The sequence below is a fragment of the Zingiber officinale genome, unplaced genomic scaffold (assembly GCF_018446385.1).
Source record: "Zingiber officinale cultivar Zhangliang unplaced genomic scaffold, Zo_v1.1 ctg30, whole genome shotgun sequence".
NCBI lineage: Eukaryota > Viridiplantae > Streptophyta > Magnoliopsida > Zingiberales > Zingiberaceae > Zingiber > Zingiber officinale.
The window spans coordinates 377,742-400,436 of NW_024589931.1; the positions used below are offsets into that span (position 1 = coordinate 377,742).

At 47.6% G+C, this 22,695-nt stretch overlaps 1 protein-coding gene across 1 annotated transcript; it reads right to left on the reverse strand.

The window, feature by feature from the left end:
• Positions 1-11,172: 11,172 nt before the first annotated feature.
• Positions 11,173-12,812, reverse strand: LOC122037374 (ninja-family protein 6-like). Its single transcript, XM_042596825.1, has 2 exons — positions 11,709-12,812; positions 11,173-11,646 (listed from the first exon to the last, which is right to left on the reverse strand). Exons 1-2 carry the CDS (start codon positions 12,370-12,372, stop codon positions 11,324-11,326), a joined length of 987 nt encoding a protein of 328 aa, XP_042452759.1. The 5' UTR covers positions 12,373-12,812; the 3' UTR covers positions 11,173-11,323.
• Between the last annotated feature and the right edge of the window lie 9,883 nt (positions 12,813-22,695).

Sequence of the window (22,695 nt, forward strand, 5' to 3'; positions counted from 1 at the left end):
AGTGAGGTCGGGTTACCAGAGGGAACAACCTTAGGTCGCTGATCCAACTAAAGAAACCGGGAAGGTTTCAAAGTTGAGATCAAGACAGTTCTACTGTCTTTTATATTACTCATGCATTATAATATTATTGTGCTAACCTTTATATTGCAGGATGTTTTTGTCCTAACACTGTTTTGCAAGTCAGGCTTGATTGGTCGACCGAACCAGAGGATCGGTCGACCGAAACAGAAGTTATCAAAGCAGTGTTTCAGATCAGACCAAAATAGACTGAGGGCGATCAAAGCTTGATCGGTCGACTGAACAATAAGATCGGTCGACCGAACCTTGGTGACTCAGCACAGCCAGTGCATCAGACACGATCAGCAAGCAAAGGAAAGAAGGGATGATCGGTCGACCGAACAAGAGGATCGGTCGACCGATCCAATCAACATTAAACGCGCATTAATTCAAGATTCTGGCAGACTTCAACGAACAAGGTAAAAGCTTGTTCGGTTGACCGATAAAAGGGTTCGGTCGACCGAACCATTAAAGGCCAGTTAATGCAGAATTTACGAGCCAGCGTCAGACTCCAGCTGTGGATGATCGGAGCTGGTTCGGTCGACCGAACAGAGGGATCGGTCGACCGAATCTCAGTGCACCTATAAATTAAGGCTCGAGGTCAGAGGCCAGTAACGATTTCACTAATAAAAAAAATTATTGTTCTGCAAGCTGCTCGAAGCAACAAGTCTCCATCAATCTCTGCATTCGCACTGACCACAAGCTTCGACTTTCAAATTCATTTGTCGGTAAATTTATTATTGTTGCACTTAAATTATATAAGATAGTAGAGCTATTACTATCTTATATCTCTTGTACTTGTACGATCTGCTTCTCTCCGAGCGAGAAGAGTTTTAGTGCTTTGCCCATCGGTGCGGTCAAGGACTGCGGGCCTTCGAGTAGGAGTCGAGCTAAGCTCCGAACGAAGTAAAATACCTTGTCTCTCTTTATTTTCCGCTGCACGACTTTGGTTTCAAAAGAAAAGAATAGTTTTAAAGCGCGCGATATTCACCCCCCCCCCTCTATCGCTTCAAACGATCCATCAATTGGTATCAGAGCAGGTTAGCTCTGAAATTTCTTAATCAATTTTCAAAGTAACTTTTAAAATCTTTTCTTTTCACTATTTTTTTGAATAATTTTTATTTTTTCAAGCACTACTAATCCCAAGACAAAAGTCTCGGAAATACTTTTTCTTTTTGATCTCTATTTTGCAAGGATGTCGAACTCATATCAAGAAGGCTATAGCACAGTTTGACCTCCACTATTCAAGGGGGAGAATTTTAGTTACTGGAAGAATAGAATGGAGTGTTACTTGAAGTCCGACATCGAGCTCTGGTTCACAATTTTGAAATGATATACTGCCCCAACGAAGGATGGAACAACAATAGAACTAGAAGAATGGACTCCCCAAATGATCATGAAGGCACAACTGAACTACTCAGATTCGGATTTTGACAAAGCCTTCTTGGGTATAGGAGCATCCACCACCGCCTAGACAAATCCTTTTAAGGAAAGCTAATATTTAATTTCCTTATATAACTCTAGGTTTAACCAAAAGGAACAATCAAATCACAAATTCGAAAAATAAAAAAAAACACAAACTCGAATAACAAATTCAAAAAACTAGAATCTAATGTCTCTTATGTTTGGAATTCATACAAAGAAAAATAACTAGCATGATGCGGAAAATAATTACTAGTTATACCTTTTCTTTGTATGCTAATAACCTCAAGATCTTCTGCCGTATTCCTTGCCTCGCCTTGGATGTCATGTGGACGACGATCCTCCAAGATGAACACCACCCAAAAGCCTTCTTTCTCCTTCTCTAAAATCCGGCCACCACCACAAGAGAACAAAAGAGAGCAAGGAGAAAGGAAGAGGGAGAGGGTCGGCCACAAGAGGGAGCACCAACTTGAGAATAAGAATTGATAATACATGAGGCCTCCTCTCTCCTTTTTTTATATTACTTGCCCAAGGCAAATAAGGAAAGATTTTTTACAAAAATTAAAATCTTCCTCTTGTTTTTCCTTTTCCCCCTTTATTTTTCCTTTTCTTTCCTCTTGATTGATTCAATCATCAATCATTGATTTAATTGATTAAATCATGGATGATTGGATGCTTTTAATGGTCGGCCCCTTGTTTGGACACCAAGCAAGGGTGGCCGGCCACATCATCATCAAGAGAAATAATTTTTTATAAAATTTTATAAAAGAAGAAATCCTCTTATAAAATTTTACAAGCTTTATTTCCTTATATGGATGTTAAAAAAGGAAAGTTTTAAAAAATTAAAACCAAGTTTTAAAATTTAAAACTTCTCTTCTAAAATTTTCTTTTTTAACATGGTTACAAAAAAGGAAAGTTTTAAATTTAAAACTCTCTTTTAAAAAACCATGAGGATGGTTAAATAAGGAAAGATTTAAAACTTTTAAAACTCTCTTTTAAACCATGTGGCCTAATTCAAATAAGGAAAGTTTTAAATTTTAAAATCTCTCTTTTAAACTTGTAGTTATCTATAAAGAGAAGATTTAAAAATTCAAAACACCCCTCCTAATTTGAAATATAGTGGTTGGCCCCTCCTTTGCTTTGGCACCAAGCATAGGGTCGACCCTCTTGAGGAGATGGTGGTCGACCCTTGGCTTGGTCACCAAGCCTTAGGCAGGCCCCCTTCTTGGACACCAAGATGGACTTTTATTTGTATGGATTTGAGGTTTTAATGAGGCTACGACAGGGACCTAGAGGAGAAATTGATTTTGACCTTCCGACGAGTTTGAGTATTCTGAGTTCGCCCCGAACACACAACTCAAGTTCATCAACAATAACTCATTCCACTAGAAAGTTATTATTGCACTGCCGCACCAATCCCAAATTACATTATGGGCTCCTTCTCATCATGAGTGTGTTAGTCTCCCTATGTTTAAGATATTGAATGCCCACTAATTAATTGAGTTACTGACAACTCATTTTAATTAATGTCTTAGTCCAAGAGTAGTACCACTCAACCTCATTGTCATGTTGGACTAAGTCCACCTGCAGGGTTTAACATGACAATCCTTATGAGCTCCTCTTGGGGGCCTTCTCAACCTAGATGACTAGAACACAGTTTCCTTCTATAATCAACAACACACACTATAAGTAATATCATTTTCCAATTTATCGGGCCTATTGATTTATCGAGCTAAATCTCACCCTTTGATAAGTTAAAGAAATAAATACTAAATATATATGTTTGTTATTATATTAGGATTAAGAGCACACACTTCCGTAATAACTAAGGTCTAGTTCTTTTATTAAGTCAGTATAAAAAGAACTTACCTAAAATGGTCCTACTCAATACACTTAGAGTGTACTAGTGTAATCTATTAGTCAAGAAAAACTAATACCTAATTACACTATGACTATTCCAATGGTTTGTTCCTTTCCATCTTAGTCGTGAGCAACTGTTTATAATTTATAAAGAACTAATAACATGATCTTCTGTGTGTGATACCACACACCATGTTATCTACAAGATAAATTAATTGAACAACTATACTTAACAAATAAATGTAGATATTTGACCAATGTGATTCTTTTATTTCAAAAATAAATATTTACAAAAGCTAGGCTTTTAGTATACACTCTAACACGTCGGTGGATCGACCGGCGGAGATTCTAACGGATCTCGAACGCTGGCGCCACCTACCAGAGGCTTATGAACAAGGTGTTCTAGCGGATGATCAGCCGAAACATAGAGGTATATGTCGACGACATATTAATAAAATCTCCAAGAACTGTTGATCTTTGCACAGACATTAAGGAGACCTATCAAACTCTGAGGGCTTATGAAATAAAGCTAAATTTGAACAAGTGCATGTTCGGCACCAAGAGCAATCGATTCCTGAGATACATCGTCATCGAGCGGGGGATCGAGGTGAATCCGAGCAAGATCAAGGCTCTACAAGATATGCCACCGCCACGCAACTTGAAGGAAGCCCAACGGCTGACCGGGCATATTACCGCTCTATTTAGATTCATATCCAAATCATCTGACCAGAGCCTACCATTCTTCAAGGTGTTGCGTCAGGCAACAAAATTCTAATGGGATGCAGAGTACGACTGGGCGTTTGAAGAGCTCAAAGATTATCTCAACTCCTTACCTATCTTAGCTAAGCCGAGCGTAGGAGAGCCGCTCTAGATCTATCTATCGTCCACCAAAAATGCGGTCAGCATGATATTAGTTAAGAAGAATGGGCAAGAGCAACAACCTGTGTATTTTTTATGTCATATATTGAAATATGCTGAATCCCGCTACACTGGTCTGGAAAAATTAGCTTACACTTTAGTACTAGCCGCTCGAAGACTCCGCCCATACTTCCTCTCCCATCCAATCGTCGTAATGACCAATAGTACCTTGGGAAGAGTCCTCCTCAACCTAGAAGCATCTGGTCGGTTAATCAAGTGAACAACTAAACTAAGTAAGTTCGACATCCAATACCAACCTCGAATGGCGATAAAAGCTCAGGCCTTGGCTGATTTCATCATAGAAATCCAAAACAACGAGCTAGAAGTAACTTGGAGAATATATGTTGATGGCTCTTCCACCCGACAAGGCAGCGGGATCGGCATCCTGCTCATTTCCCCAAGGGAAGACCGAATGCAACTTTCCGTTCGGTTGGATTATCACGCCACCAACAATGAGGTTGCGTATTAATCCTTGATAGTCGGCTTGCAAGCAGCGAGGCATGTCAGAGCTGTAAAGGCCCTCATTCACTCGGACACCCAATTGGTCGCCCAGTAGCTATCAGGGGCGTTCGAGATTAGCAACCCCCGACTCAAGTTATATGCAGAATCCTTCGAGAAGCTAAAGATAAATTTTCACGAAGTCACTATACAGAAGATTCCTCAATCGGACAATCAAGAATCACATGAACTGACTAATTTAGCTAGTTCATTATTACCAGTCGTGATCAGCCAGCTGATCGAACATGTTTCTTTGATGGTGCATATTGACCGGATGGAGGGAGTTGTCTTTTCGAGCGACTGAAGAACACTGTTAATCAAATTTCTCTGATCAAGAAGTATGCCAGCCAACCAGGGCGCGTCTATTAAAGAAGAGGGTCGGACGATTCACCTTAGTCGGAGATTAGCTGTACAAAAGAGCCTTCTCTAGGCCTTTGCTCAAATATGTTGGACCAGAGGACACAACGTACATCTTGCAAGAAGTGCACCAAGGCTCCTGTGGAAATCATCCGGGCGGTCGTTCGCTAGCTCGAAAGATTCTCCTGGCCAGATACTTTTGGCCAACGCTCCAAGATGATGCCACTCAGATGACAACCACATGTCTGTTCTGCCAAAAATATCACAATATTTCGCACCGACCGACCGAAGAGATGAAACCGTCCACGGTATCCTACCCGTTTGACTAATTGGGCATGGACATTGTGGGGTCATTTCCCATGGCAACAGGTCAGCGAAGGTTCCTGCTCGTTGCTGTGGACTACTTTTCAAAATGGATGAAGGCTGATCCCCTGGCAAAAAATAAGTGAGCAGATGGTTATCAAGTTTATCTGGAAGAACATCCTCTGTCGGTTCGGTATCTCCCGCCGGCTCGTCTAGGATAACGAGAGGCAATTCACGAATCAAAAGCTCAGGGAGTGGTGCGAAGGCTATGACATCCAACAGGACTTCACCTCAGTCGCCTACCCCCAAAGCAACGGCCAAGCGGAAGTCACAAACCGGAAGATCCTCAGAGGCTTACGAATCCGGCTCGACCACACTTGAGATAGTTGGGTCGATGAGCTTTCAAGTGTCTTGTGGGCACTTCGCACGACTCCAAAGGAGGCGACCGGCATAACACCATTCCAGTTGGTGTACGGAGGAGAGGCGGTGGTTCCTATAAAAGTGGGAGTAGAATCCGACCGGGTGCGACTCTATGACGAGGAAAATGGCAAGCGAAGATTAATGGAGCTCGACTTGGTGGATGAAGCGCGGGATAAAGTAGTCGTGGGGCTAACGGCTTACCGACAACGGATGAGGCAGAATTACAACAAGAGGGTGATCCTGCGGTCCTTCCAGGTCGATGATCTGGTGTGGAAGAAAATCAAGCCAGTCAACGACGTCACCAAACTTGAGGCACCATGGGTGGGACCTTACAAGATCGTACAAAAACTCCGCTCAAGGGTCTATTACTTGGAAGACGAAAATAGAAGACGACTCAAGCGACTGTGGTGCACGAATCATCACCAATCCTACAAGTCTGGGTGAGAGCTGCGTGAGCAAATATAAATGTACTTGTGTATATGCCTTCTGGATGCAGGGCCAACATGAATAAAACCAAAGCTTTCCAGACTCTTGGGTCGATCAGGTCAAATTAAAAGTCGAGCGACGACTATAAACCCTTGTCTCCATCAACGGTCGAGCGACGACTTTAAACCCCTGTCTCCATCAATGATTGAGGGGCAACCTTAAACCTCTGTCTTCGTCAACAGCCGAGTGACGACCTTAAACCGCTGTCTTTGTCAGAGGTCGAGTGGCGACCTTAAACCCCTGTCTCCATCAACGGTCAAGCGGCGACCTTAAACCCCTATCTCAGTCAGCGATCGAGCGGCGACCTTAAACCCCTATCTTCGTCAGCGGTCGAGCGACGACCTTAAACCCCTGTCCCTATCAGCTGTCGAGTGGAGACCTTAAACCCCTGTTTCCATCAACGGTCGAGCGGCAACCTTAAACCCCTGTCTTCGTCAGCGGTCGAGTGACGCCCTTAAACCCTTGTCTTTGTCAGTGGTCGAACGGTGACCTTAAACCCCTATCTACGTTAGCGGTCGAGTGATGACCTTCAACCCCTGTCTTCATCAGCCGTCGAGCGGCGACCTTAAACCCTGCCTTCGTCAGCGGTCAAGCGGCGACTATAAACCCATGTCTTCGCTAAAACAGTCAAGCGACGACCTTGAAAACAAAACAAATCGATCAGCTAAGTTGATAAGTCATTGCCAATCAGAAGAAACACGAGGCCACACTTAGTTTACGCGACGCTTGAAAATAAGTCGAAAAATTAAAATACTAGAAGAATATAAAGGACGGACAAACATTCAGTGAAACTTCAAAATTTTTTACAGAGGCAGAACTCTCAACAAGTCCACTCCAGATAATCTAAGATATCATCAGGCAGTGACTCATTCAGCTTGTCCCGATTGATAACCTTGCTTGATAGAGCGGCGGGGAGGTAGCCGCCTTCCCTGAGTTGGCCGAATGTCCTTTCGATTGCCAGGTCGAACAAACGAAGTGCCCGATCGACCACCTTGTCATTAAAAGCATCTGAGCGGATGTAAAATCGCTTCATGAGATCGAACCTACTTGACTCGGCCTCTTGATAAGTCTCTAAGGCTGTTCGGAAGGCGTCCAACTCTACCTTCAGTGCCACCAGCTCCTCATCTTTTGCAGCGAGTTGGATTTTTGTGACAATTTGCTCAGTCAACCGTCCGTCCCGCTCTGCTTTCAGGGCAGCTTCAGCTTCCTTCAAGTTCTGGGTCAACACCTGAAACTCTTAGTTTTTGATCTCCAGATCTTCAATAGCCCGGAGTTTCCTAATGTTGGCTGAATGGATTTTGAATTTAAAGGTGCTAGCATGTTTATTAAGCCGAGCTAATTAGTTGGTCTGCTCAGCATTTTTCCCTTCTCCGCCTCCAGCTGCTCGGCGCTCTTAGCTAGATCAGCTCTTAGTTGAGCCATCTCAGCATTCATTTGCTCGAACTGCACCTCGACTGCTTAACTTCCTACTCTAGAAAAGCAAGCTTTTGGCGCATGGCCAGGCTTTCTACCCAATACTGCGAGGAACCAGGAAAATATAAGCGTCGATCAGAGATACACTAAAACATACAAAACACTTACCCCAGTGGACATCTGGGTATGACTGTCCGCGAGCACCCCCTGAGGCATGACCGCTACACGGGCTCGTATGTCCGCCCATATTTGTGCGAGCGACCCCTGAATGATTATCTGGTGCTCAGGGGCTCGAGATTTAGCATCGTCCGACTCACGCCATTCCTTAGTCGAAAGATGGATAACCGTTGTTATGTGGCGCCGACCGCTTAGGGCTGATTGGGTCGAGGTTGCTCTGTCGGATGACTGAGATGTTGACGGCAGCCGGATACCAGACTTTTGAATCTTTGGCGGTGGCAGCATAAAAGCAACTGGTGGCGCGTAAATAGTTCCCTGTGGCAAACCGGACATGGATGGTGTTTGATCCGATGATGTAGGGGGAACAGTCGCCATGGCGGGAGCTGGCATCGAGGTTTCAACCCGTTCGGCGAAGGAAGGCACAAGCTAGTCCTGGTGGGGGCCCGCACCATGGAGGAAGCAAATCGCAATGTCGCCTTCGCCCAACGCCTCTTGCGGCTTATTAGTGGTTCCCCAGAAGAGGCCGAATCCGAAGCCCCCCTCAATCGGAATCACCGGCAACCGTGCGGAGGGAGGGTTCGATGCACAACCGCTCCACCGCTAGGCATCCGGCTAGCTATCCCTTCGCTCACCAAGGTTGGTGATCCCTAGCTCGCTCTCTCCAAGTGGGTCTTATTGTGATTCGATCGGCTGCACACCTCGGCTCTCCAACTCGGTCACGACCGCCGCATTGATCTCAACGTCCGTGAGCTTGGATTTGCCTGCCAGACGTGCACGCAACTTGACTTAGGCTACAAAAGAAAAGGAAAAATTAGTTAGATTCAAAAGTTATAACCAAGCAGGAGCATACCTAGGTTGGACGGAAGCTTCGTGCAAATCGGGCTCAAGATAAACACATAGAGGAACCCCTCGTGCCGCAATTTGTGAATATGACAGTTTTTCCCGTCCAATTGTGAGGCTGCATGGAGGTAGTACGAGCGGCTCTTGTATTTTTTGAGCTCTGGTGGGTTCGACACCTCTAATTGCCAGCCGGTCGGGAAATCGGGACGATCGAGAAATTTGACAAAAAAGTAGTATTTCCTTCGATGTTTATTAGAGGATGACATCTTATTGAAAAAGACGAAGCCCACTCGGACTTGAAATAAGAAGGTCCTTGGCTCGGACAATTTGGGATAATAAAAATAATGGAAGAGTCGAGTAGTAAGCGGAATGCTGTGCAAGTGGAATAGAACGACGACCCCGCACAACAGTCGAAAGGAGTTCGACACTAGTTGGTGGAGAAAAATATGAAAATATTTACAAACAGCATAAAAGAAAGGGTGGATCGGTAGTCGCAGACCGGCAGTAAATTGGTCCCTGAAAAGTGTTACGAAACCGGGCGGTGGTTCGGTCGAACGATCAAAGGCAAAGGGGAGACCAATTTAATAGTTAGGCGGAATTTCATATGCATCCTTCAAACTCTCTGCATCGCCTGCGTCGAACCTAAACTCCATGGAAGTGTATCAGAGTCCAGGGACAACGACGAGAGACTGAGATGAGCTTGCCATCGAAAGAACAAGATCGAAGATGAACAATAAACGAACACTAGACCGAATCGATCGAAGACCTTACAAGGAAGACCATACAAAATCGATCAAAGAAGCGAGAGATTACCGGAGTACAGGGAGATCACCGGCAAAGAAGTGGAATGCCACAACAGCGAAGCTCGAAGACGAAGACACAAAGTGGAGAAGACGACGGCACACGCGAGGCTTATAAACCTCACGGTCGATCGCTCTCAACCGTCTGATCCAAGGTTTCGAAAACCTAGAAGAAGATCTAACCGTGGAATTCAAAAAGGCACTAGTCACCTCAGCAGAAGATATTCGCATGTCTTATTAGGCGTGCGACGGCAGAAAGAGGGTCACGTGACATGCAGTTACCGGACAACATTTAATGAACTTAATTAAAAAGGATGGTCACGTGTTCGACCATAATTGTCAAGGATTTGCATAGGTTTCGAGAAATATAGATAACATCAGCGATGACTGCGCTCGCTGGAAGAAGCGCATTTGGAAATTCTCGAAAGTATTAGCGCTCATCGTCTCGATCTACATAAGGTTAGACAACGATCGAGCGGTGTTGGTTGATGCACCGATCAGATACTAGGGACCGAACACTCCGATCAGATGTAGAACTCACCAAGGAAACTTGTGGTCCAGTCAGTCGGAATGCAACCTCCTTCGACTAGACTTGAGGGGGAGGCTTGTGATGCGGTGATAAAGGGGAGCCCACCCGCCACGAGTCAATTGACACAGTGTCGGTCAAAGTCAAGGCGGTAAACGGCGAGGCTTACAAAAAGAGCCTCGGCCAAAGGTGGATGTCTGATTATCCCGATCGACAAAGGAGTGACCGAGTGGATCACCCGGCCGGTTAGACAAATATACATCATTGGTCGGTCGGACCAATAGACAACCCATAGTTGGTTGTTTCGGCTGACAGATAAACGAACCACTCGGACCGTCCGTCCGATAGAAAAATGAGCCGCTCGGACTACTCGTCCAACGTAAAAATGACACTACACAAGAAAAGACGAGAAAATAAAAGAAAAAACTCCGTCTATTATCATTAAATACGAAGAAGTCAAGATTAAGAAAAAACACTCTATTTATTATTAATGCATAAAAATCAAGCAAAAATTTTTTTCTATGGTAATTAATATTATTAAATAATGACAGATGAATGATAACAAAGAAAGATATAAAAAAATATGCTAGGTATATATGAGGAAAGACAAAATTGATCATTTTCTTAATTACTCATTTTCTCATTTTAACTTAAACACCTGTCCTAATTTTATTTTATTTTACATGATTAAGAACTTCATCCCATCAATAATCATCTCATCCCTAACTTTCCAACTTCATTCGGACAGATCACTCACTATCATCTATCTTCACACTAACTCAAATGATTAGATAATATATTTATAAAAAATAATTACTAACTCCTATAATTCTAAAAACTAGCTGCCAGCGCTTACGTAGCTGAATAATTAAATAATAAAAATATTTTAGAAAATCACTTTAAAAGAGAGAGTACTCATTTGACTTTATTCCATTGCAGAAGAGACGCTCTCAAAAACGGCCAAAAACTCAAATAGATTTACGCCCAAAAAAACTATCTCTTTAGTCTGTCGCCTTCCTCTTCCTTGTAATTGGTGCTGTCATCATTAGCCGCTGCGATTTTAGTTTGTTACGTAAGTTTGAGCTTTTAAATAGATTTGATAAGAAAAGAAAACGCTCAAATTCTGATCTGTTTATCAAAAATAGCTTTCGAGATTTACACGAACGATTTTGAGATTTCCTTGCTGCTGCGCTAAAACATCATCTCGTTTTATTGTTAACACTTTTGAAGATCAAGTCGGCGCGTGTCACAAGTCGAACGGGGAGGAGTTGACAACAATGTGCTGGAGAGGGTTGGCGACCTCCACGCCACCGGCGTGTTTGACGAACTCTGCAGGGGTGAGGAAGCTGCCATGGCAAACGCACACTATTCTCACCTCCTCCCCTTTCCCGTACTTGTACAGGAACCCTTCGACCCGCCTCCCGTTAGGACCTTCGCCCTGCGTCGACACGAACGGCATCCTCTCCTTCACCTTCTTCCTCGCCATCTCCTTCGCCCCGCTTTCGCTCGGAGCAGCTTGAAGATTTGTTACCGTTTCATTGCTCTTCCTCGTCATCGAGGAGCCCGAGCCTGTCATATAGCAACGCGTATTGAGATTCTGGAAGAAAATATGGGACTAATCGGTGATCTACCTTGAGGCGCCGGGGCTTCTAAATCGGCCGTGCTGGTGCTGCTGCTGCCGCCGCAGCTCCCCTGAGATCCAATAGACCCCTGCGAGATCGGAGGAAAGCTCCCCATTCTCAAAGACTGAGCCACCGCGCATGTTGGTCGGCCATGCCGCGCAACGGCATTTCTTGCGCCGACGAGATGGTTGCGGGATTTTAATCCGAGGTAACTATTGTTAGCCGCCATCTGCTCCACGGCTGCTGGATTCGAGCCTTTTCTTCCGCTGGCATCCTCGTCAGGGTTCTCGCCGGGCTTCGCCGACCCCAACCTGACGGAATTCTTCCTCTCCAATCTCTTCCGCTTCGCCTCCAACCTCTTCAAGCTCTGCATCTGCTTCCGCTTCCGTAGCTCCTCCTCCGTCTCCGTCGGCAGCGAGCTCGTCCTCGTCAAGGAGGCGGCGGGGACAGCCGGGAACTCCGGCTCCCTCGGTAGCGTCATGAACGACGCGATGGAGGAAGAGCGGACCAGCTTTTCCCTCTTAGAGTGATCTACTGCGCCGAAGCACCCGCCGAGGGAGAGCCCGAGGCTGAGCTCGATCTCGTCGGAGTCCCCTTCCGCTACCTCTGTCGGCTCGTCTTTGAAGCTATTACCCACGAATCTACGCAAAAAATCTCTCGGATACTTCTCCATTCCCGATAGATTCGGCCTTCTAAGCCTCGCCCACCACCAACGGGAGATTCGAACAGAAAGTCCGAAACCGAAGAAGCCGGAAAAAAAAATTCAAATGAAACTACAAAATTTGCATCAAAAAGTCGGCTTTTGCATACAAGTTCGAACTTTTGATCACCGGATCTAACACCTCTCCCTGAACTCAAGTTCAATTCGAGTTCTCATGGGAAAATCGCCGGTAACAAAGCGAGAACATGAATACGAGACACCGGCCGCGAAGAAACAAGTAACGGAAAGATCTTTCCGCATCAGAAAGAGCAAAAAGGGAAGTTTTAGAAGGCGAAGGCAGCGAGAAGAACCGAACAGGACGCCATTAGAGAAGGACGGAGGCGAACGGAAGAAGCGGAGAAGAAAGGAAGAGAGGAAAAGGAAAGGGAGAGGGCGAAGGGCAAATTGTTCACCGGCTTCGTGCCTGTTTTTGGTATCCCAAAACGCCCTCCCCGTCTCCTGGATTCATGGCGGCTCGACACGCGTCCAAATCGGACGGCCCGTCACCTCCACGTGACGGTTGTGCCGAATGAGCTGTGTTGTCGCGATACGAGAGGCTCGACGACTCTCCGCACCACCCACAGGTGGGCCCCATCGGTAAGTCTGGACAGGTGTCGTTCTGCTAAAGGAAAAGCCGTGCCACGCTTGTCCTTCTGTCAGTCCTCCGCCCTCGTGATGATTGGTTTCTTTTTTCCTGCGCCGCCCACCCTCTCACTACTTATTCGCATAAACCATAATTAATAACTGCTAAATCGAGACACTTATTGACGATTTTGCCATCTCTAATCACCATGCGGTCCGTTACAGCGGCCCCACAATATTCCTCCAATCGTGTAACTCAGCAGGAAAAGTCGTCTATCTTAATCCGTCCGTCAAAAGAAAGATCAACGGCGATCAGGGGAGGCGCGGCTGCCGAACGTTGACGTACGGTCAAAAAAGGGTGCGACGATGACCCGCGGCCGGCCACGTGCCCCGTGTCCGACCTAAGGACGAGGTGACGCATCGGGGGGACCACCCGTAACGGGGGGATTCGTGTCGTCGCTCCCTCAAGTTGCGCGACATCGTAAATGCGAAACGAAGCGTGGAGGGCAGCTTCCACCGCTACGTAGGCCACGGCGACCTAATGACAGCTAGCGCATGAGGGCAAGTGGCGCCGTCGTGGGACGCGTGTCGACTTCCAGCCAGTGAGACGGCGACGTCGACGTCGCGCGACATGGTGGGGAGATCTTCTCCGGATTCGGTCTGCCACGACACGTCACCTGCGGTGGCGTCACTGGGACCCGCCGCTTGTCGTGCCTTCTTTTTTACGTGCGCCACCCGATCGATCCAAAAACGTGGGGTGGGCACCTTTTCCCGCCGTTGGATGCATCTACTCGTCCGTCAGCGGCCGTTCATCCAATTCTAGATCTCTTTTTCTGTTTATTCATATTAATTTAATTCTACATCGCCGTGTGCATTCCTGTTAGATTTGTCCTGTTTTTCTGGTTTTCATTTTTTTTTTTTTCAAGTGGATTGAAAACTAATTCAATTATTAAAGGGATATATATCACAGACTGTTATTGTTTTATATTTTACCTTAGATGATAAGGAAATGCAATTGTTCTATGAACGACGTCGTTAAGTTTAGGGGGAAAATATCTTCTAACGCCCTTTATGTTATATTTTTGAATATTATATTTAAAAAATAATATTTAATTCTCTTTTGACTAAAGAAGAAATTATAAAAATTGATTATGCTCTTATATTTTTGATTTTTTTATAATACTAAAAGGAAAAAAATAAATTGTATTGTTGTATAAAAAACATTACATAGGTCGTTGAGGTCGGATCTTTCATTATGAATTAAGGATTGATAGTATATATAAGAAGAAATATATCATAAAAGAATAAAAAAAATATAAATTCATCCAATGAAGATGTCCTTTGTTACTCACTCGAATTTATAGTTGATATTGATTTGTTAATACGTCCGCTCTCAATGTCCTACAAAGTAAAATTTTGCTTTATCACCTGAGAATTAGTGTTGGAATTTCAAGGTTGTTTTGATATAATTAAATAAATTAAGTTAGATCTTGTTGGTTTTTGATCCCTATGTCTAAGTGTGCAGGAGCCTAGGAGCACAAAAAGTCAAGCGGAAGACGCGATTAGCGAGAAGAAAGACAAGGGAAGGGAGTTGACGGGCTCGATGCATCCGAGGGACTGAAGAGCTATGGAAGAGTACATCGGTGGACGAGAAGAACGTACACGACATTCGAGGGACGAGAAGCCGGAGCGGAAGCCTGCTCGAGGAGAAGGTAGAAATTCGGTTCGGGTGAGGCTTATTTCTGTTGGCCGAAATCACCCAAACGAGCGGAGCTGGAGCAGAAGACCCGGACCGAGGTGAGAAGCATCAGAGCAGAGAGCCCGGACCGAAAAAGCAAACCTTGTTGACTTTAAGGGTCGGGGTGCCCAGACCCATTCCGAGCGCCCGAAACCTCTTTTTATCCACGGTCGACGTGGATGTTGACCGTTGTGAAGGAGATAAAGTTTTATCCCCTTCTAGGTGCCCCGACCAAGGTTATAAATACAGCCTTGGTCCAGAAGCTTGACAACAACAAGAATTACTGAGCAACACTTGTATACACTTTCCACTTGTTTAACTTCTTCATTTTTTATGCGTAAATTGCTGTAAAGAGGCTTCTCCGCCTGAAGGAGAAAGTAGTGCGATTCATTTCTGATCCTGTCCGAACGCTGAATCAACAGACGCTGGGCACGTGGCGCTCTCCTGGTTGCTGACGTAGATCCTCGACCGGTCACACGGAGCTCCGGCGAACCTGAAAAGAAGTCGGGCCGGGAAGGAGTTCCCGGCGACGACCCTCCGACGCTTAAGTCAGGCAAGTGGACAACAAAGAGGTGGCTTCGAATATCAAAGAACGTGTACCTCCCCTGAAGTGTGAGGTCCTTTATATAGAGCTGCGAAGAGGCTCACGCACAAATACCGAGGCGCGTACGTGTCCTCAGCCCATACCTCAGCATGGGCTTGTCAGACAAGCTTACCTGACACCATACTGCTACAGTCCGAGCACGTCTCTGATGGGACAACGGAACCCTCTGTCATAAGATCCTGCTTATGGCCTGCTCGTTGGACATACCCGCTGTCAGAAGATGTTTCCTTGTCCTTTTCTCCTTACCCCATGCCGAGTGTCCGACCGGTCAGCAGTCCCATTACGTCCGACCGGTCATACGTGCGGGTCCACTTTGGAGATTCCCTGTAGTGTGCTCTGTGAAGACTGTTCGCAGTATTGCTACTTTATTCCTTCGACCGAGCGGGCAACCCGCTCGGCCGTACGATCCTGTTCAACATGAGCGTCGGAACCCCAACTTCCGCCGGGGTGCCTTACACTTCAGTTAGACACCGGTAGTCGGTCGGTCCAACCTTTCCGGTCGGTCGGTCGGCCCACCCTTCTCCGATAGTCCTTTTGACCTCCACGTGGCGCCGACTTCTCGGAACGGGGGTCCCCTGTTCTTACCGCCGGATCACTTGCCTCCCCTTCAAGTCTAGTCGAAGGAGGCGATTAGTCCGACTGACTGGACCATCAGTTGGGCCGAGCGGCATTACCATCCGCTCGGAAACAAAGGGGCAGCCAAAACGCCAGTCAACTCCAACATCACTCAGCATCTCTTCGAAGTTTCCGCCAATCTCCATCATTAAGGTCGAGCACGCGCTCATTAAATGCGTTCCAATGGTTGAATGCCACGTGGCGGTGCTGGCGTCATTGTACGGCAGCGGCGTGGTGTTCTGATGGGATCGAGGCGGTTCGAAATGAACGGCGCGATGCGTGCTCCGATTCTCGCGACCTGGATCCGACGGTGGAGGCCGCTCGGGCTCCACCCTATAAAAACTTCTCTTCCCTTCGCCTCAGTACCGCTGTCGCGTGCTCACCGCTTCTTCTTGCATTCCAGCTTTCCTGCGATCTCGCACTTCTGTTTTCGGCGATCTCCAGTGCTTTTCCCTCGATCCTCCTCTTCGTTGTAAGGTTCTCCTTCTTCCTCTCTTTGGTTCTAGCATTTTCTTTGCCTTTCTTTCCCAAGTTTTCGTCCTCGGGCTACTGTTTCGTTGCCATCTTCTTCCTTTTATCCGTTCATTTTCTTTTGATTTCGTCCGTTCGGACAATGGCTAGTTCTTCCCATCCACAAGATCAAGCCCTTGGCCCATGGTATACCACCATGGAGTCGCGCTTCGATCGGCGCGATGTCGACATTCTGATAGACAATTTTGACATCCCCTCCAACCTTGAAATCATCCTACCCACAGATTCCGCTCGGCCACACAAACCGTCGTGCGGAGCTTTTTGTGTTTTCCGCGACCAGTTTATAGCCGGTCTGCGATTTCCGATCCATCCCTTCTTTATGGAAGTTTGTAACTTTTTCGGCATTCCGCTCGGAAGCCTAGTCCCCAATACCTTCCACCTCTTATGCGGCATTGTCGTCTTATTCAAGATCCATAACATTCCCCTCCGACCGGAGGCCTTTTATTATTTCTATTACCCTAAACAGTCCGAGACGGGCACTTACATGTTCCAGGCTCGGCCTTGTTTAGTTTTCTTCAACAAACTACCCTCTTCCAATAAGCATTGGAAAGAATTTTACTTTTATATTCGCCTTTCCGAGCGGACCCCCTTCCTTACGAAGTGGCAGACCAGACCACCAACTTCACCAGAGCTGAAGAGATTCAAAACCCGGTCGGACTATCTCCACACCGCCAACATGCTCGCCGGTCTGCGCTTTGACATCAACAAATTCCTTCCAGAAGGGGTTATGTACATATTCGGCTTGAGTCCGATCAGAACACCCCTTCCGAGCGGCTTCGGTAAGAATTTTACTTGTACAGTTGCCTTGCTTGCTAACTGATTTTTTCCTTTTTCCTTTGCAGCGAATATTGTCATGGAGTCGGTGATGGCTGGTATCTTGAAGAGGAAGGCGGCGACGCTCGAAGCCGCGGCGGCTAAAGAGATGGAGGAGCTCCGCATTGAGCCGGTCGGCTCGCATGAAGGGGAGAGCGGGACTCACGAGGAGTCGGCCGCTCAGGCTTCTCTCCCGGAACTGGCGGTGGGAGCAACTATTAGCCAAGAGCCTTCCGCCCGGGAGGAAGGCTCCGCTCAGGCAGGAGAGCGGCCTCTCCGACAAAAAAGGCGCCGAGTGGAGACTCCCCTCCGATCGGCCACGTCCGCGGTCCAACCGCCTGAACGGGCCACAGCGGATTCGCGAGGCAAGGCTCCAGCAATGGAGACTATTTCGTCCGATCGGACTCCCTCCCAATTGGATGCATCCGTCGACCCAATTGAAGCCGCTCCGATCAGCTCCCTTCCGCCGGCTCCCCGTCCAGTCCATCTCTCAACCATCTTGTCCCAGTTTTCGGCGCCAGCTTCCGATCCTCCCCCGGCTTTTGCCTAGACGACCCCCGGTCGGCGCCGCACTGTCCGAGTCTCACTTCACCTCCCAACTGAAGAATTGCTGCCCGAGGCCAATCGACCCACCGCGCCCGAGCATATGATCACGATGAAAAGCCCCTTAGCCGAAATGTGGGCCGACGCTCGGGCGCGGGTGGCGATGATTCCACTCAGCAACTTGGTTAATAGCCACATGCAACAAGCCACCGGGGTAAGTGCATTTTCTTTAAGCCGTTTACACATTCTTTCCGATCGGCTACTAATAATTTTCCCTTTGTCAGAGATGGGTGGAGGAGATTGCGGTCTCCAATCGGCTTGCCATGGTGGACGAGGAGCTCAAACGGCTACGGAGTTTGGGCGGCGCTCCTTCCCAAGGCCCTTCATATGCCGATCTTCAGAAGGAGCTCAAAAAGGCCCAAGATCTGTTGGAGGCCGAGCGGAAGAAGACGGCCGATCAGGGCCACACTTTGGGCGAGCTCGAGCGTATGAATAAATCTTTAGATCGTAAGATAAACCTGGCGACCGAGCGGAAGAACACGGCTATCTCCGACCTGGAGAAGAAGAATGTAGAGGCTCAGGGGCTGGAGCAAAAAGTGAAGGAGCTGATGGAGCAGCTGGCCAACGAGAAGGATGCCCGAACGGACGAGGTGGCAAAGCTCGAGGCTGCTTTACAAGAACACAAGGCAGCCGCCGATGCTTCCCGAGCGTCCTTTAAAGAGTACCAGGAGGCCGAACCAAGCCGGGTCGCTGCCCTGAAACAGAAATACATCCGTTCGGTCGAATTTTCGGAGAAGGTCTGCGAGCGGATGTACATGGCCTTCGAGCTTGCCATGAATGCCACAACGGAATACTTGAAGTCCAAGGGGCAACTTCCCGAGTCCGCCGTCATCCCGGCTAAGGACCAGGCGACACTTCTCAACAACAACCCGACGACGCTTTATGATTATATAGAATAGGAGTCTATATGTAATTCTACCGTTCGGCTTAAAACTATCACTTTTTGTAATTCGGCCGCTCGGCCTTAGTTTCCTTAATATGACATCCTTCTGCTTGCTTTGTCCTTTTGTTAGTCAATAGGTGTGTTGTCCGCTCGCCTCTTATCACACCTCTCTTGTGTTCGAAAGGAATTTTGACGAAGTATTTTATGAAACATTTCCGCTTGGCCGAATATGTCCTTCTTCGACAGAAGAAGTTGTTCGCTGAATGGTAATGAAGTACCTTTGGGTACTGGGCCGAGCGGACCGTAGAGGCGGTCGAACGATATTTACAGCAAATATCTTTGGGTACTTGCTCACAAGTCCTCTTCCGCTCGGATGGTTTATAGTCGCCAGCTCGACTCTCGATTTTTAACGTCGGAGCTCGACGGTCTTCCGCTCGGAGGGTTTATAGACGCCTATTCGTCTCTCGATTTTTAACGTCGGAGCTCGACGGTCTTCCGGCTGGAGGGTTTATAGACGCCGGTTCGTCTCTCGATTTTTAACGTCGGAGCTCGACCGTCTTCCGGCCGGAGGGTTTATAGACGCCGGTTCGTCTCTCGATTTTTAACGTCGGAGCTCGACGGTCTTCCGACCGGAGGGTTTATAGACGCCGGTTCGTCTCTCGATTTTTAACGTCAGAGCTCTACGGTCTTCCGACCGGAGGGTTTATAGACGCCGGTTCGTCTCTCGATTTTTAACGTCGGAGCTCAACGGTCTTCCGGCCGGAGGGTTTATAGACGCCGATTCGTCTCTCGATTTTTAACGTCGGAGCTCGACGGTCTTCCGGCCCGAGGGTTTATAGACGCCGGTTCGTCTCTCGATTTTTAACGTCTGAGCTCGACGGCCTTGACGGCTAATTTTAACACAATCGTTCGGCGGAGATATTTGCCATCTTATATCATTTTGCTTCCTGCATTACAAGGATATAGGCGACCAAAACATATATAAAATTACATTAGCGCACCTCTCACCAAGCTCGGTATGGCTGGAGATGATTCGCGCTCCATGGTCGATCCAGCCGTCGTCCGTCTTCATCTTCCAAATAATAAGCACCCGAGCGGAGCTTCTCGATGACTTTAAAGGGGCCCGCCCAAGGAGCCTCCAGCTTGCCAACGTCTCCGACCGGCTTTACTTTCTTCCAGACAAGGTCGCCAACCTGGAATGCTCTGGGGATTGCGCGCCGGTTGTAGTTTTGCTTCATCCGTTGCCGGTACGCCATCAGCCGGACGGACGTCTTGTCTCGCTCTTCGTCAACCAAATCTAGCTCCATGTTCCTCCGCTCGGCATTGTCATCATCATAATTCTGGATCCTGACGGACTCGACGCCGACTTCGACCGGAACAACAGCTTCGCCGCCATACACCAAATGGAAAGGCGTGACGCCCGTTCCTTCCTTTGGGGTCATGCGGATGGCCCATAAGACACCTGGCAGCTCGTCCACCCAGCTTCCTCCCATGTGGTCCAGTCGGGCTCGAAGAATTCTAAGGATTTCTCTGTTGGTTACTTCCGCTTGGACGTTGCTTTGTGGATACGCCACGCAAGTGAAGTGTTGTTCAATGTCATAACTTTTGCACCAGTCTTCGAGCTGCTTTCCCGTAAATTGTCGTCCGTTATCAGATACGAGCCGACGAGGGATGCCGAAACGACAAATTATATGCTGCTAGATGAATTTCTTGACCATCTGCTCGGTGATCTTGGCCAGTAGCTCGGCCTCCACCCATTTGGAAAAATAGTCGACAGCCACCAGTAGAAACTTCCGCTGACCGGTCGCCATAGGAAATTGACCCACAATATCCATTCCCCACTGGTCGAACGGGCAGGATACGGTAGCTGCTTTCATTTCCTCCGCCGGTCGGTGGGAGAAGTTATGATACTTTTGGCAGGAAAGGCACGTCGCAAAGGTACGAGCGGCGTCTGCTTGCAGGGTTGCCCAGAAGTATCCGGCCAGCAGGATCTTCTTAGCCAATGATCGTCCGCCCGGATGCCCTCCGCACGATTCTTGATGCACTTCTTGGAGGATGTATGCCGCGTCTTCCGAGCTCACATATTTCAACAGCGGACGGGAGAAAGCCTTCTTGTAGAGTTGATCTCCAATGAGCGTGAACCGACCGGCTCTCTTTCTTAATTGCTGGGCTGCTTCCCGATCGGATGGTGTTGCCCCCGACCGAAGAAATTCTATGATGGCTGCCCTCCAATCGCTAGGAAACTCGAGGCCCTCCATCCGGTCGACGTGTGCCACCAAAGATACTTGTTCAATTGGCTGCTGGATGACGACCGGCGTTATTGAACTTGCTAGTTTGGCTAACTCATCTGCCGCCTGGTTTTCCGCTTGGGGTATCTTCTGTATAATGACCTCTCTGAAGTTGGTCTTGAGCTTTTCTAAGGCTTCAGCATAGAGCTTGAGCCGAGCGTTGTTAATCTCAAAAGTGCCAGAGAGCTGCTGAGCGGCCAACTGAGAATCTGAATGCAGCATCACCCGACCGGCCCCCACATGCCGGGCGGCCTGTAAGCCGGCTATAAGAGCCTCATACTCGACTTCGTTATTTGTAGCTCTATAATCCAGCCGGACGGATAAGTACATCTTTTCTTCTTGAGGAGAGAGTAATAGTACGTCAATCCCGCTTCCGAGCCGAGTGGACGATCCGTCCACAAATATTTTCCACATAGCTTCGGGCTCTGGCCTTTGCACTTCGGTGATAAAATCTGCCAAGGACTGCGCCTTTATCGCCAAGCGGGGTTGGTACTGAATATCAAATTCGCTCAACTCCGTTGTCCATTTGATAAGTCGTCCGGACGCTTCTGGGTTCAGCAGCACTCTTCCCAAAGGGCTATTCATCCGGACGATGATAGTATGTGCCAAGAAATAGGGGCGAAGCCTCCGAGCAGCGAGGACCAAAGCAAAGGCTAGTTTCTCGAGCCCAGTGTAGCGAGATTCAGCGTCTTTTAAAATATGGCTTAAGAAATACACGGGTTCATCTCCGCCCGCCCTTACTAATGCCGAGCCCACTGCTTGCTCGGTCAAAGATAAGTATATACAGAGCGGCTCACCCACAGCTAGCTTGGCTAGCACAGACAGCGAGTTCAGGTAAGTCTTCAGCTCTTCGAACGGCCGATCGCACTCTTCGTCCCAATGAAATTTGGTAGCCTTGCGCAAGATTTTGAAAAAAGGAAGACTACGATCGGCCGTCTTCGAGATGAACCTGGACAATGTTGTTATCCGACCGGTCAAGCGCTGGACTTCCCTCAGATTTCTTGGGGGTGGCATATCTTGTAATGCTTTCACCTTGCTGGGATTTGCCTCGATGCCCCGCTCAGTCACTATGTAACCCAAGAAACGTCCGCCTTTTGCTCTGAACAAACACTTCTGGGGGTTCAACTTAACTCCATACCTCCTCAGCGTTCGAAAAGTCTCCTCCATGTCTTTAAAGAAATCGACCGATCGGACTGACTTGATGAGAATATCATCCACATACACTTCCAAATTCCGTCCGATCTGCTCCCTGAACACTTTGTTCATCAAGCACTGGTAAGTTGCTCCCGCGTTCTTTAGTCCGAACGGCATCACATTGTAGCAGTACGTGCCGTTGACTGTAACGAAGCTAACCTTTTCTTGATCTTCTCGGGCGAACGGCACTTGATGGTAGCCCTGATAGGCATCGAGCATGCATATCAACTCGCAGCCGGCTGTGGAGTCCACCAGTTGATCGATTCGGGGTAAAGGATAAAAATCCTTTGGGCATGCTTTGTTGAGATCTCGAAAATCGATGCAAACTCTCCACTTGTTGCCCGGCTTGGAGACTAGTACTACGTTCGCCAGCCAGCTCGGGAACTGAACCTCGCGTATGTGACCGGCCTCCAGGAGCTTCTCGACCTCCGCTCGGATAATGGTA

Coding starts and splice junctions, on each gene's coding strand:
- LOC122037374 (XM_042596825.1), bottom strand. CDS start 12,372: ATGGAGAAGTATCCGAGAGATTTTTTGCGTAGATTCGTGGGTAATAGC. Junction 11,647..11,708: donor AGAAGCCCCGGCGCCTCAAG/GTAGATCACCGA, acceptor GCTATATGACAG/GCTCGGGCTCCTCGATGACG.